Here is a 15,612-nt window from a genome sequence, read left to right on the forward strand (position 1 = left end):
GAAGTGTAGCATTGGAAGGGAGCCTGAGGGTCATCTAGTCCGACCTCCAGCAAATACACAGTCCGAGTATGCGAGGTTTAAGGTGCCATTTGGTACCAAACTTATATATTTGAGTTTCCAACGCTGCTTTAGCGCAATGCAAACTACAGAATTTGTTTCCAGAAGATGTGGCCAATGAGCCAGGCAACTTGAGGAAAGGATAAAGCTGTCAAAGGGTGGCTGTACTGGCTTCAGGATCAGAATTTGTATGCCTCTGAATGCCAGGTGCTGGGGATCGCAAGCAGGAGAGTGAAAAGATACCTGTGTCCTGCTTTGGGCTTCCCATAAGCCTGCGAGTGAGAGAGAGAGAGGATGCTGAGCTAGGTAGGCCTGTGGTTTGATCCTTTAGAGTTCTTCCTACATTCACTGAAAATCCTGTCAGAGATTGCTAGCCAATAATGATGATGGAACCTCCCTTGGCAGAGATAACATACCTTTTGTTAACTAGATGCTGTGGATGAGCTTGCCCTGGGACACATGGCTGGCTATTGTTGGAGATGGAATGGTAGGCTCCAGCAAAGGGAATATTGTGTGATTTTTCAGCTTTTCAGAGCTACAGGAAGCTTAAGCTTGTTCCTTGTGAAATCTTTGCTTCTGAAGCAATTTTGGGTGGGGCGGGGGAGGCTATACTTTGGCCACTTGCTCTTTCATCCAAGCAAGCTCCTCTGCCTGTATAAACACCTGGATTTTCTTTCTTTTTTTTACTTCTTTACTTTCTAGCTTGGTTCTCATCCTGGATGCAGGAGTGTGACCCTTTGCCTATCAGCGCTGACTTTGCCACAGAGCTTGTTGTTCTGGTGCTTGAGTTTTCAAGGTGAGGAGTAGGAGGAAGAGAAATTGGAGCGTGGCCTGATCCTGCTTTCTGCCTCACTCCTCCAGGCCTAGTGCCTAGAAGCCGCGCCTGTGGTTTTGTTGTGGGCACTTGTAGCAAAGCAAAGGTGCTCTGTGCATATGCCAAGTTCCTCTTTTTTATTATTATGTTATATCTTGCAGTGGTAAGGCCTTGTTTAAAATTAGAGGAGGCGTGAAAGTAGGGCAGGCACCTTGGGATTGGACAGGTGAGACAGAAGAGATTTAATGGTCATTGGGAAAGATGCATGTCTTGGGGCAGGCAAAGGTACAGAACTGTAAGATCAGAATTGATCTTCCAGCTGTCTGACTTTGAACTATTTTAGGGTCACTCCTAACTGTTTTGCTTTTATGTATTTTGTGTTATCTTTTTGTTTTTTATGTTGTGAACCACCCTGTGATCTTTGGATGAAGAGCAGTGTACAAATTTAATAAATAATAATAATGTTTTGCTCCTTCTGTGAGCACTAGAAATTTGTGTTGCTTTCTCAAGGCGAATTCTTGGGAGTGCATTCCACCATCTGGTTGCTCCTGTTTCCTTTCGTAGACCCACAATTCTGCTTTGGTTCTTCTTTTGCCAGCTTTCATTGGGGCCTGTGAGATTTTGGCTATGTATGCTTACTAGCTGATTAATAATAATAATAATAATAATAATAATTTTTATTTATACCCTGCCCTCCCCAGCCAAGGCCGGGCTCAGAGCGGCTTACAAGCAATAGATTAGACACAAAATGGGAAGGTGATCTTACAAGGTGAATTAACAACCCACAATTTTTTAAATAATAAAACTAACATATCTTTAAAATAACATTACAGTGGTACCTCAGGTTACATACGCTTCAGGTTACAGACTCCGCTAACCCAGAAATAGTGCTTCAGGTTAAGAACTTTGCCTCAGGATGAGAACAGAAATTGTGCTCTGGCGGCGCGGTGGCAGCGGGAGGCCCCATTAGCTAAAGTGGTGCTTCAGGTTAAGAACAGTTTCAGGTTAAGAACAGACCTCCGGAACGAATTAAGTAGTTAACCCGAGGTACCACTGTGTTGTTTATTTTTTTTTACTGGTTTTTAAATTGTTGTCTTTTCTATGTTTTTAGTGGTTCTTTTTATCTGTAAGCTGCCTTGAGTCTGGTCAAAGAGAAAAGGAGGAAACACACACACACACACACACACACACACACACAGGTTAAGTTTGGCATGTTAAGCCAACATATATAATCTTTTGAAACTAAATCAGTGTGACCCACTGTCAGATAGTGGCTAGATTCAGGATAGGAACAGAGGAAGTTGCCTGGTACTGAGTCAGACTATTGGTTCATTTAGCTCAGCATTGTTGGCAGAGTGTCAGCAGCTTTCTAGGGTTTCAGACAGGAGAATAGTTTGAGGATTGTCTGAATGCAGCTATTGAGTCCGAGGACCGTTTTTCTGTGTAAATAAGGAGTTACGAACAAATAATTTTCTGGGTTCCAGCATTATAAATTGTGACATCATGGGTCATATGGATGTGAGTGAGGGGACAGATTCCCCTAAAAGACTTGGATACCAGATTCCTCCCCTACCCCCCAATAATTTCTGCAGTTAGTAAATGTAGATCACTAAATGCTTGAAGCCTTCACCTGGGTGCGAGACAGCTTATCAGTGTAATACTGCAGGCTGACTCAGTTTCCTGGCCAGGAACCACCTGGGCGAAGAACCATCATGTAGTACAAAGGAAGTAATGGGCAATTGGCACAGTTACCCTGTGCCAGGCAGCAGAGGAGTGTGAGCTCCTCCTCCCATGAGGGGGTGGTGAGCAGAAACAAACGCCAGGTTCAGAATTTCGGTATTTGATGATGTAAGCTGGGAAGGGTTGTGGGCAGTGGGTGGTGTCATAGGCTGGAGGGGGAAAATGTGGCATTTTAAAAACAAGGTTTGAAAAGGCGAGAGGGCAGGAGGAGAACTCCATGTGAGGCTGGCCGGGAGAGGCTGTCTGATTTTGACCCAAGCTTGCTGAAGTTATGAGGGGAGCCTCTACAACAACAATTTATTACTTGTACCCTGCCCACCTGACTGGGTTGCCCCAGCCACTGTGGGTGACTTCCAACAGAATATAAAAGAACACACGACACATCAGACATTGAAAGCTTCCCAAAACAGAGCTGCCTTCAGATGTCTATGGAAGGTTGTACAGTTATTTCTTTGACATCTGACAGGGCGGGCGCCACTACTGAGAAGGTCCCCTGCCTGGTTCCCAATAAACGAGAGACACTCTTGTAATGTTCTGCACTTCCTCCATCAAAGCCCAAGTGTAAATATGTGTAAATAAACCATATTTCTGAATGACACTACAGTCTCTGCCGTGCCTCACTCCAAAGGAACAAAAACCCTGGTTAACACCAAGACCCCGGGCATCTCATGCATCACTCGGCAGAGATTGGAGTGGCCAGTAACAATATATTATGATGTTGCTATGACTGGATGTCAGAGGCCAGTAAGTTATTGCTGGCTCTGAGATGGCTCCAGGAACGCCATGTGGGTTTTGCTGAGAGACCACCCACTTGTGCCCACCTGGTTGATTGTGTGTACTGTTTTCACACTTTTTAAACCTGCAGTTTACTCACTTTATGAATATTTACTCTCTAAACAAATAAGAAGCAAATACAAATTGCTCTGCCTAGTAATTTGGTACCAGCACTTGGTTCTGGGCACCTTGTTATCTCTAAACAGCTTGCAGACCACTTCTGGATTGTTAACTACATTTACATTTCTAGGGCAGGGGTAGCAGTGTGGTCAGGCAGGCGAGTTGAGCAATGTAGGCGAAGGAGAAGTGAAACAGAAAAAAGCAACTCCGGAAAGAATTCTACCCTGCCAGACAGTGTAAATGCACTCTTTAGTTGTAAATTAGTTGCTTTACTGGTTAGGTTATGGTAACTTAAGAAGATCCCTGTGGGACCAGGCCCAAGTGACTAAGATGCTTCCAAGAAGCCCACAGGCAGGTCATGGAGGCAATAGCGTTCGCCCACATGTCATGCCAATGACGGCTCAGTTAGATGAAGCTCCCCTCCTTCTGCCTGTCCTCACACCCTTTTAAAGACAAGTTGTGGCACTGAACTCTGTGACTTAGGTGTGCATTGTATGCATTTGTCTGCCCTGGATAATCCAAGAGTTTGATCACTGATTCTTGTACAGTGGTACCTCCGGTTATGAACTTAATTCGTTCCAGAGGTCCGTTCTTAACCTGAAACTGTTCTTAACATGAGGCGCACCTTCGCTAATGGGGCCTCCCGCTGCCACCGGCGTGTGACTTCCGCTCGCATCCTGGGGCAAAGTTCGCAACCAGGATCATCTACTTCTGGGTTAGCGGAGCTTGTTACCCAAAGCATTCGTAAGGAGAATGGTACGTAACCCGAGGTTCCAATGTAAGATAGATAAGATAAGAGATAAGATAAATTTATTGTCATTGTCCGTATATACACAGTATACACGGCAACGAAAATCAAACACCCAAAGACCGGGTTCACATACACATTTGCACGTATCTCCAATGTACACCACTTAGAAATATTTATATATTTTGAGTGGTATGTAAAAGGTATTATTATTATTAGTCAAGTGGCTCTTACCATTTCGGCTAAAGCTTGAGTGAAATTGCCCTCCTGTAACTCAAACCCGCCAGATCTAGTCTGGACCTCTAAAGCAGCAGAGAAACAAGTCTTTGCCTCCATCCATACTTGAAGAGTGATATCAAGACGAAATATGCCCACTTCCTTTCACCTTTCCTCACAGGGTTTGTTTACCATCCCATTCCCCATCTTCCTTCCCCTCCCCTGGACCTGTATCTGTCTCCTCCTTTCTTACTGAAGAACACAGGTATATCAGCCACCAGAACTAGAGAGAGGATGTAAGCTTCACTAAGGAGCAAATTTTGGTAGGTCTCAAGAGAATTATTGTGGGTTTTTTGCTTGTGTATGCTTCTCTGTGACATTATTTGTATCCTGCCCTTCCTCTGAGATGCACAGAGAGGTGGGGTAGGGTTGAAGCTTCTTCATGGCCAAACTAGGGCATAACTTGCATTTCTCACATACAGACCCAACAGTTTAGTGATTGTGCTGGTTTTGTATCATTCTGTTTCTGATAATGGCCAGATTGAGAACAAGGCCGGAAATCCATCCACATGCACTGGTCTTCTTTTATTAGGCACTGTCCACATATTTTCGTCTCTCCCTTAGGGACTAGAAACGTTAAAGAAAATTATGAGGACATGGGGTTCTACATCCAGTACAAATTTCTCCCCTCGCAGTTACAGAATGCACACATCTGTGCCTGGTTAGTGCACTTCAAAGCGCAAGGGAAATAAGTTCTGCCAGAAAGAAAATCAAATTCCGTGTGTAGAACAAACTACCCCAGCTTCCATGTGGAATAGTCCTTGCTCAGTGTAAAGCTGTTCAGAAGGTACTTCATTCACAGCACAGCTCTCACAAAGCTTGGTGGACTTTTATCTTCTTGCTGTTGGAATGAGTGGCACGACACTAGGGGAAGAGCAATTATGTGGGTCAGTGATGTGCAGCTGAAGAGCCTGGAGAGACAAATAATAGCAGAGACTAAAGCAGTACAAAGCGCCGAAACTTCTCTTTTTTAAAAAAATGCTTTTTATTGGTTTTTCATTTAATACCAACAAACAAATTACAATAATATTCAACAGTCATTTACCCACATTCTTCCCCAACAGTCTGCCGAGCATTGACTTCCCTCCCTCCCTTCAACAGGTTTTCTTGCTTCAGTCACCTTACCCCAGTTTCTTCTTATATCCAGTCAGTCTACGTCATAAGATTTATTTCAGTCCTGCCAGAGTCTTCAAATTTCTGCAGTTATTATTTATATAGTCCATAAATTTACTCCAATCTCTTTGGAATTTTGTTTCCTCCTGATTTCGGAACTTGCAGGTCAGTTTTGCTAGTTCTGCATAATCCACCATCTTCGTCTGCCACTCCTCTATTGTTGGTAAATTTGGTACTTTCCATTTTTGGGCTAACAAAGTTCTGGCAGCAGTCGTAGCATGCATAAATAACCTTTGATCTGCTTTTTCTATTTCCTCTCCCATCAAGCCTAGCAAAAAAGCTTCTGGATTTTTTGGGAAAGTGTATTTGAATATCTTTTTCAATTCGTTATAAATCAGTTCCCAAAACTGTTTCGTTTTCTCACATGTCCACCACATGTGGTAAAAATCTCCATCTTTATCTTTACATTTCCAACATGTCTCATCCTATACATTCTCGCCAATTTAACAGGTGTCAAATACCAACGATACATCATTTTCATTATATTCTCTCTTAAGGTGGTTCATGCTGTAAATATTATACTCTCATTCCACAGTTTTACCCAAGCTTCATACTCAATGTTGTACCCAAAATCCATTGCAAGGCACAGAAACTTCTCGCAGACATTGCATGCGTTCAAATATATAGGCGCATCCATTATTTTACTATCATGTATTCCCCCCCTTTCAAGTCTAGATTGGCTTGCAAGGCAGATCACAATTAAAAGGGTTATGTTGAGGTATGGCAGAGGCAGTCAGTAATACTGTCAGGGTTCACCTCCAGAGAGAAAGAAGGCAAAAAGAATTTCAGGTGGACTAAGAAGCTGACTGATAATAAACTCGTAGAAGCAGCCTTTCTCTTAATTCATGAGGTCTAGCAACTTGCTAATTAAAAACCCCCTGACATTCTTTCTAGGACCTCCGTGGATCATCGCATTCTGTGTTGGATGCAAGATTCTGCACATGCTTTCCTATGAAGTTAGACCTCTGGTCCATCTAACCCAGATGGCAGCAGCGGTTTTCCATGGTGTCAGGCTGGAGTGAAAACAGACAGGAGGCAGCGCTCAGACAGATGCCTTTGTCAGAGTGGGAAGCATCATTGCAGTCAGTTTGCTGGTTAACTTGAAAAATCTGGAGTCTAATTGGATTGTAATCCCTGCTGTCTACAGTAAGGATACAGTGATTTAGTGGCACTGTTTCATCTAAACTCCCACAATGAATTCATGAGTACCACCCCCCCCACACACACATCCAACCAGTTATTTTCCTCGTTTCGTCAACTATTTTATCTCTCTCCAGTTATCTGCAAACATCACTTGGATTTGCAATACCATGTTTTTCATTGTTTAAGAGTTTTCATCAAATGCGAGACACTGGCAGGGGTGGAATCTCTTATCCCAGAGGCTTTGTTTAGTAGTCCAAGTAATCATTCCGTCCTCTTGCCAGACTGTGGGATGCAGGAGGAGGAAGGGAGGGCAGAAGGGAGATTTAAAAAAATGATGGCAGGGAAACGAGTGCCCGTAACCAGAGGCTTTCGGTCAATTTCTCTTAGCAAGAGTAGCTGTCTTTGGAAACTGTGAAGGAGGGAGGGCCATTGCCAAAGATGTGTTCATTGAGAGGTTATTTGGAGTTGGGGTTCTGGCCAAGTTCAGAGTCACTGGGACAACGCAGGTGGGGGGGCACTGGATTGGGTTTGTTCAAGGAGGGTTTAACCCACCTTTCCACACAGTTGAAGCAACAGAACTCAGTTTTGAATAAAAGAGGAGACAATGTGGAGTAGTGGTTAGAGCAGGGGTTGCCAACAGGGCACCCACCAGACATTGTTGGGCTCCCAGCTTCAGGGAAAATGGAAATTCTAGTCCAGAAACATCTGGAGGGCATCATGTAGGCTGTGCCTGGGTTGAACCCTTGAGTTGAGGGAGTCTTGAGTTCAAATCCTCACTCATCCGTGGACTTCAGTAGGTGAGCTGGGACCAGTCACTACCTGTCAGCCCGACCTACCTCACAGGGTTGTTGTGAGAGGGCAGAGAGCCCACTGCCCTGAGCTCCTTGGAGAAAAGGGCAAAGGATAAGCTTAATAAATGTCTGAACCACTGCACTGTACTTTCTGAGTGGCTTTCCTTTTAACAGTTAAGAAATCAGCGCTTGGCTAAAGTTGATGTTGAATAAATCTTTCTGCATTGGGGATGTAGAATATGTGGCTCTCTGGATGTTGTCATTTTGGTGGCTTATTATATAACGGGGGTTATTCCATCTCTCCGTACAGGTTGAAGAATAAAATAGTTAGGATGGCCTTTCTTTCCAACTGTAATAACTTTTCTTTACAAAATTGTAAGCTTTCTTTAACAAAGCCCCCCTTGGAATCCTTGAAAAAGCCCCCTTTTACTGAGATCTTAGAGAATATAGTCTGATCCAACTAGCACGAGTAGGTGGTGGATGGCGAGCCACATTGGTGCAATGATTTATAACCGCTGGTTCCTAAGCCAGGAGCGCCACTAAGCTAAGCTCCATTCAGCTGAGTGTGGCATGCATGCCATGATGTGGTGGTCTCAGTTGATAAGCCTGTGTGCCTCCTCCTTCTCCCACTGGATCTTCTTCAGCCGCCTCCAGTGTGCCTGTTTCGGAATTCTACGGCTTGGAGGCAGCGTAGAGAAAAACCGGAAAGGGGTGGAAGGTGGAAGTTTCCAGAATCTGGCCACAGTGACTCATTCCTCAGCAATGTGGACTTCCTTCCTTTTGACGTTTAAGAATGTTTGGGGGTCAGGCAGGGCCAGGGGCTCCAGGAAGCAGCGGATGGGTTTGGGACAAATGCAGCGAGTTGCACATCTTCCAGCCTTTGCTCCTCTCGGCTCCCAGCAGCTTGTCCCTTCCTAGAGACCCCGAGAGCTTTGCCTGGTCCACAGGTGTGGAGAGAGATTGTTGAATCCCGTACGTGATGATAGGAAGCTGGAGGAAAGTGTATATTGTGTATGTGTGCATGTATGTGAAGTTGCTGGAGTGCTAGACTTAAGACTAGGGCGATCACACAAACATCTACCATCTATCACCCAGTGGATTGAATACCACACACTGCCCTTTCTATGTTTGAAAGCATGGATTATAATCACCAATTTCATTTGGCCTGCCTGTGTTACTTTATATGTTTAAATCGAGACTGGTGGAATATTCTTATTGCTAACGTCATCTGGCAATGCGTGTTGTGGTTTATTAGTTATTTGGGTGTTTTTTCCTGTTACGTTATGAAATAATTGGGGAGGGGAGGAAGACAGGCTCAACTCCTTGCTGGATTATATAGCTTTCCGGAGTGGCCTAGGGCTGGTTGCTGTATGTTGGCCTGACCTATTCTACAAGGCAGTGGTGAGGATAAAAGGAGGGAACTATTTAAGTCACCCTCAGCTTTTTGGAGGAAGCATGGAATAAAAATGTGAAATAAATGTTCTGAATAGTGGATCTTGATCCTGGAGCCTGATGCTCCTTTGATCAGAGGGAGGCTATGGCATGCATCATTCTTCTTCCCCCATCTTCTCCTCACCCCGTCCCTAAACAGAGTTGGGTGTGACACACTCTGAGCTGCCTTTCACATCCCAACAGGTTGGATCTCCAAAAATTGTTAGACTGCAACTCCCATCATCCTTGACGTTGCTGCTTGGGAATGATGGGGGTTGTAATCCGGAGAGCCAAGACTGGGAAAGGCTGCCCGGGGTGGGGGGCGTTGTTCGCCTCTGTTTGAAGTGCTGGACTGGAGACTTTTTGCTTCCAATCCAGAACAGGAAATTCTTACCCGGCTATTGAACAGCAGAAGTTCTGAATCCCCCCCCTCTCCTGGTTTTGTTTGCTTCTAAAGTGTCTAGCCCTCAAGAATGTGCAGAGAAGCTTGATATAATGTGGAAAGATAGGGAGAGTTCTTAGAAAAGAGGAAGGGGCGGAAGAGGACTTCCTTTGGTCTGAGGGAGAGGGTGGCTCCTTCTGAATCCTTTACGAGTTATCAGAATGAGAGATACAGAGTGAAGCAGCAAAGCCTTGGAGAAGGGGACCGTTTCTCTTACCACAGACTAAAAAGTTGCTCTCCTTTTCTTGCCAGGCGCGTCTTGGAATGGCTGCCATGCCTGGATGGCTTCGGAGGGTGCCCGCGGCACACTAGGGACCCTCAGCCAAGCAGCACCAGGGCGGCTGCGGTGGCCTCGCCCCTCGGGAAGCCAGCCGGGACCCGGGAGGCCACCTCTCCTGGCGTGAGCCGGGCCCGTCCCAAAGCCGTCAAGGGGAAGCTTGGGGAAAGGGGAGGCCGCCCTCCCCGCCGCCCACTCTGACAGCCGCCGCCATGTCGACCTCCTCGCTGCGCCGCCAGATGAAGAACATCGTGCACAACTACTCTGAGGCGGAGATCAAGGTGCGGGAGGCCACGTCCAACGACCCATGGGGCCCGTCCAGCTCCCTCATGTCTGAAATCGCAGACCTCACTTACAACGTGGTGGCCTTCTCCGAAATCATGAGCATGATCTGGAAGCGTCTCAACGACCATGGCAAAAACTGGCGTCATGTCTATAAGGTAACGAGCTTGGCGGTGGTGGATTCAGTTTCCCTTGGTCATGAAAGGCGGCTCTGCCAAATCGAGGGAGGTTACTTAGCTCAGTTGTAGCACGTGCCCTTTGCCTGTTTAAGGCCTCAATTTCAGGCCCAGGTAACTTGGGGTGAAGCAGCGTTAGGCAGTCTTTTCCCAGACAAGGGCAGGGTTTGGGTTTTGGTGACCTGTAGGGGACCACATGTTTTTTGGGGGGGTTACTTCCAGATGGGGCAGCAAGGCCAGATCAGAAAGGCACAGAGACGTTTTCTCAGCTGCAGGGAAGCAGTCGTGAATACCACTTTGCAATTGCTTTGCCATTGCATAAGGAAATATAAAACCTTGAGCTCCCCCAGCGCCTTGCCTGTGCTTGCTTCTCCTTGGTGTGAGCTTTCTTATATCTGATAAAACTGACGACGTTGCTACTTTCCAGTGGTTCTCCAAATTGAAGCCTCATGGTTGCAGAGTGACAAGTGAAAGTTTTGAAGAGAAGTGCTGAAGGATCTTGGCTGGCACAAGGCTGAGAAGGCGGTCCCTCCAGGGACCTTGGACTAGAGTCTCTGCCAGTTGGGGAGTTAACTGTTCTGGCCTTATTGGAACATTTGTTCTGATTTGGTATTGGACAAATGTTAGATCTCGTTTTTAGAAGCCCCTCTGGCTAGTGCTTTGGGCCTCTTCCACCACTCTACTTCTGTGAAGAATTACGCACAATCTTTTCTCCCCCTCTCGTAATACTAGAATGACCTTCCTCATCCTGGCACCTTCTGTATGTTTGTTGGCATTCAGCCAGCAATGCCAGGGATCAGGTGTGCTGGAAGCTGGAATCCTGTTTTTCTCCTTCTTCTTCCAGGCCATGACGCTGATGGAATACCTGATCAAGACGGGCTCGGAGCGGGTGGCGCAGCAATGCAAGGAGAACATCTACGCCATCCAGACGCTAAAAGACTTCCAGTACGTTGACCGCGATGGCAAGGACCAGGGAGTCAATGTGCGGGAGAAGGCCAAGCAGCTAGTGGCCCTCCTCAAAGACGACGAACGTCTCAAGGAGGAGCGGGCCCATGCCCTCAAAACCAAGGAGAAGCTGGCCCAGACTGCGACCGGTGAGTGCTCATTCCCAGTCGGGTGGCCTCAGTCAGGCTGGCAAGCATTGCCTAAACTGTTTAGATGGGTTGTGGAGCCTGTATGGTGTGGCTGTTAAGAGCAGCCATTGCCAACCTGCTGCCCTCCAGATGTTTGAGACTTCAGACCCCAGCCAGCTTGCCCAGGTGGCTGATGGGAGTTGTAGTCTGAAACATCTGGAGGGCACCACGTTGGCTGGGATAGAGTATAAGCAGGTTCAGATCACTACATAGCTGTGAAATTAACTGTGCAACCTCAGGACAGTTGCTGTTTCTCTAAGCTCAGGAATGGCCAGTGTGGTGCCCTCCAGATGCTGATGGACGACAGCGCCCATCATTCCTAACCCTAAGCCATGCTGGCTGGGGCTGATGGGAGTTGGAGTCAGACAACATCTGGAGGGCAACACATCTGCTACCCCGGCCTAAGTTATTGTGCAGGGTTGCTGTGTGAATAATACAGTTAGGATACACTCAACTCCCCCGTGCACAACCAAACTACATAAAACCCAACTCAAGGGGGATGGGATAAACATTTTTATATAGAAATAATTTTTCAAATGTCGTTTGTAGCGAGCACAAGCAGTTAGAAGGGGAGGTGTGAGCTCTCCCTTGACCCCCTCCCAATTGAGTTAAGAGTGGATTGTTTGGGTTCTAAGGCAGGTGTAGGCAGAAGGTGGATTGGAACCTGTTGATATGTCATCACTGAATTGAGGTAGATAAAGATTTCTGATTCCCAATTGTTTAACAGTGGCAACAACAAAACGATCCCCTTCCAAATTATACCACTGGCATGAAGAATGCTTGGGGGGCAGTGGCTATAACCAGGATTGAATGTTTGTTAGGAAGGAGAAGGAGCTCACTTTTCTTCTGCTTTTCAGAACTAATCCCAGTGTTCAGCATGGGTTTAATGCCCAATGTCCACCTTTTGCACTAGGCTCCAGTTAGTGGATCTTGGGGGTTCTAGTAAAAAACAACCCCAAGCACTCAAAGTAGATTCTTCAGGCTTGAAAGGCCTGTTCCAAGGTGGTCTCCCATCCTGGTCTCCCACAGCAGGAATGGCTATAGGCAGCCCATGGGCCAGATCCACCCGCAAAACAAACTGAGGTGAGGAGTGTTAAACAAGGTGCAGTTAGGCAAAAGTGTGCATCATTCTGTTTGTAAGGAAAAGCAGCAACGGAATGTGTGGGTTTGTGCTTGCGCTGTTCTCTTGCCACCACCTGCTCAGGCTGGGAAGACCAAAGGTCCACTGCTAGTTAGCACCTTGAGGCGAGTCCTTGAGGAAGGTACTGATATGCCTCTGAATACCAGTTGCAGGAAACTGCAGGCAGGGAGAGTTGCCGTTATGCTCAGGTCCTGCTTGCATGCTTCCCACGGGCATCTGAATTGGCCACTGTGAGAACAGGATGCTGGACTAGATGGGCCATTGGTCTGATCCAGCAGAGCATTTCTTATGTTCTAATGAAGAATGATAGTTCCCCAGGCCTTCTTCCTCTGTACTGAAATAACTTCTCACCTTCTGTGTAGGTCAGGCACTCCCAAACTCAGCCCTCCAGATATTTTTGGGACTACAACTCCCATCATCCCTAGCTAAAAGGACCAGTGGTCAGGGATGATGGGAACTGTAGTCCCCAAACATCTGGAGGGCCGAGTTTGGGGATGTCTGGTGTTGGTGCTTTCTGTAGCTGGAAAACCCTTTAGTGCTAGGTCATACCAGACCAGGACATCATCTGAGCCGTATGACGCAGCTGTAAAGCTAAGCAGGTTCAGGCCTGGTCAGTAATTGTCTGGGAGTTTTAGGCATGCCACTGGACTTTCCTCATGGGAGGAAAGTGTGATGTGGATATAATATTTTTATTGCAGAGCTCGACAGTCTGGACAGGAACAGGAAGCTGGATTCTTCTGGCCACCAGACCACTTATGGTGGAAAATATAGCCTCCCTTAGCAAAATAGTGGGTTGTTCCCATGGAGTAGCCTTCTCCAACCTTGTGCTCACAGCTTTTCTGGCTAGGATTGACAGCGGCTGCAGTCCAAAACCATCTGGAGAGCAGCAGCTTGGGGAAGGAGCCTGGAGAGATAAGAAGATGGTGTACAAAAGACCCTTCTGTGAGGATACTGGATAGAAGAAAAAGCACATGTTCCTCTCTTGGGTTGTTCCTTGAAGTTGTCCTGGGAAGGTCTTTGGAGCCCATCCCTATGTTGTTCCCTGTTGGTTCTCCTGAAATGTTACCTGCTGAAATGTCAGAGACAGCCGCTCATCCCTGATAAAATGTGGCTCTGCAGAACCACGTTCCCCTCCCTTTTGAACTTGGCGGGTCGCCAGGCTCAGAGGCTAAGTTACAGGCCTCTGTGATCTGTCAGTGCCCCCTTTCCATTTTGATAACCCCCAGATCAAATTCCAACTCTGTTGTTTGCAAAGTGCCTGGCAGGGCAGAATGAGATAAGGAAATGGGAGTAGCTTTTGCTTCCTATTCTAAACTGCTCAGCAGAATTATGAGGAATTGGTTAAACATTAGAGGCATGTAATAAGCAAGAGGCAGGGGGAATTTCTGTCTTCCAGTCTGCTAAAAGGGCTACAGCCCATACTGAATGAGCTTATCATTTACCCCTTATCCGTATTCCCACTTAAAAACACCCCCACCCTCGACGTGCAGAGAGCCAGTCTGCTGCTATTTATTCTTCTGGTGAACACCCAAAGTCCAATGCTTCAATCACACAGACCACCTGATCTCATTCCTAAGCCCATTGATTGAAATACAATACAATAAATTCCTGAATACAGTCGCTTCTAAAGTGGACTATAGACTTTAAAACTATAAAATCACAACTGCAGATAAATAAAAAGCAGCAGCAGCAGTTCCACTCAGCCTACGGCAGTCCTGAGCATTGGCCTCTCACTCTTGGATGTATCAGGATTCCAGCGGTGATTTTGGGCTGGGATAGGACAGCAGGACCTGAAACAAGGCAGGTTATCCTGATGAGAAAAGCAGAGAGTGGGCAGAGCCTAACTAGAAGAGATAGTAGAGAGCACTTTTTATTTAAAAAAATAGCTCCCACCATCACTTCAGTCAGGTATATTGGGTGACCCCAAGTTCTGATTTTGGAGTAAGAGAAGAGGCCATATCTCAGTGGTCAAGCGTGTGCTTTGTATACAGAAAGTCTTGGGTTCAACTCCTGGCATATCTTACTTAAACGAGTTGTATATCAGGTGCTGAGAGGGACCTCGTTCTGCCTGAGATGCTCGGGAGCTACTGCCAGTCAAAGTAGAATAGGTATGGGGGAACTTTTGGCCCCCCAGTTGTGGCTAAATGATAAATCCCATCAGCCCCAGCAAGCCTTGGCCAATGGCCAAGCCTGATGGGAGTCAGCGTTCAGCCACAGCTGGAAGGCCATGGGTTCCCAACACCTGAAGTAGACAATACTGTGGGCTAGATGGACAAATAGCCTGATCTGTTCTAACGCGGCTTCTTGATTCCTTGATCTGGCTTGTTCTGAATTCTGCTGCTGTAGCAGAATAGAAGTTCCATTTTTCTCTTCCTCTTCTTCCCACCCCAGCCTGTCCCTAGTACTGGCAGCATTGGCGGTTTAGGCCTGAGGCTTCCTCATTAGCTGGCCTCTCTTCAGAGGACAAAGTGTGTGGACTGAAGCTTGGATGGAGCCAAAAACTGTTTCTCAAAAGGGTAGTTGCTGGAGCCTTCCACGTGGCTTGGAAGACATTAAGAAACAACTGCAAATTAATTGAGCTCTTTGCCTTTTAGTTATCCTAACTCTTGATTCAGAACCTGCTTTCATGCTGGGTGTGTCATATCAGTTGAGCTTTAAGCCCAGCCCTACAAGAAGTGTTCTCCTTTGGTCTTACGGAGAACTGACTCTTTAGCCTACCATCTCTTTCTTTGGGCTCATATAATAAAGCCACAGTGATTCCCCCCCCCCCTTAAGTTGTTAATTGGAATAGCCAGACAGGTTCCAAAAGGGCACATAAGCATTCTGGATAGTTCCAGGTTGAGGGAATCCCTAAAAGTCCACACCTCGACAGCCCAACTTCTGCTCTTTTATCACCCTTTACCGTTTCCCAAATTAACACATTGTTTCCCATCTCTTTATATACTATTCTTCCCCCCTCAGTTGCACCCTCATCCACAGTCTGCCATTTTGATGGGCCCAACATAGATGATGAACATTCTGTGGTTGCTAGGCAACTGCAGGGCCTGTATGAGTCTGCTTAGAGGCCTAGGAAGCCACATATTTGGTGTTTACT

At 46.5% G+C, this 15,612-nt stretch overlaps 1 protein-coding gene across 9 annotated transcripts in view; it reads left to right on the forward strand.

Annotated features, from left to right (window-relative positions):
- The window catches only part of EPN1 (epsin 1), a 32,353-nt gene that overhangs the window by 1,610 nt on the left and 15,131 nt on the right, over nt 1–15,612 (forward strand). For all 9 annotated transcript variants that reach the window (XM_081886119.1, XM_081886121.1, XM_081886120.1 and 6 more), the window contains exons 2-3: nt 9,762–10,226; nt 11,089–11,338. In XM_081886119.1, the coding sequence (XP_081742245.1) occupies nt 9,999–10,226; nt 11,089–11,338 (478 nt within the window). In that variant the 5' untranslated portion in view covers nt 9,762–9,998. The remainder of the gene's footprint in view (nt 1–9,761; nt 10,227–11,088; nt 11,339–15,612) is intronic.

This window comes from Podarcis melisellensis (genome assembly GCF_964234715.1).
Source record: "Podarcis melisellensis genome assembly, chromosome: 13".
NCBI classification, from domain to species: Eukaryota; Metazoa; Chordata; class Lepidosauria; order Squamata; family Lacertidae; genus Podarcis; species Podarcis melisellensis.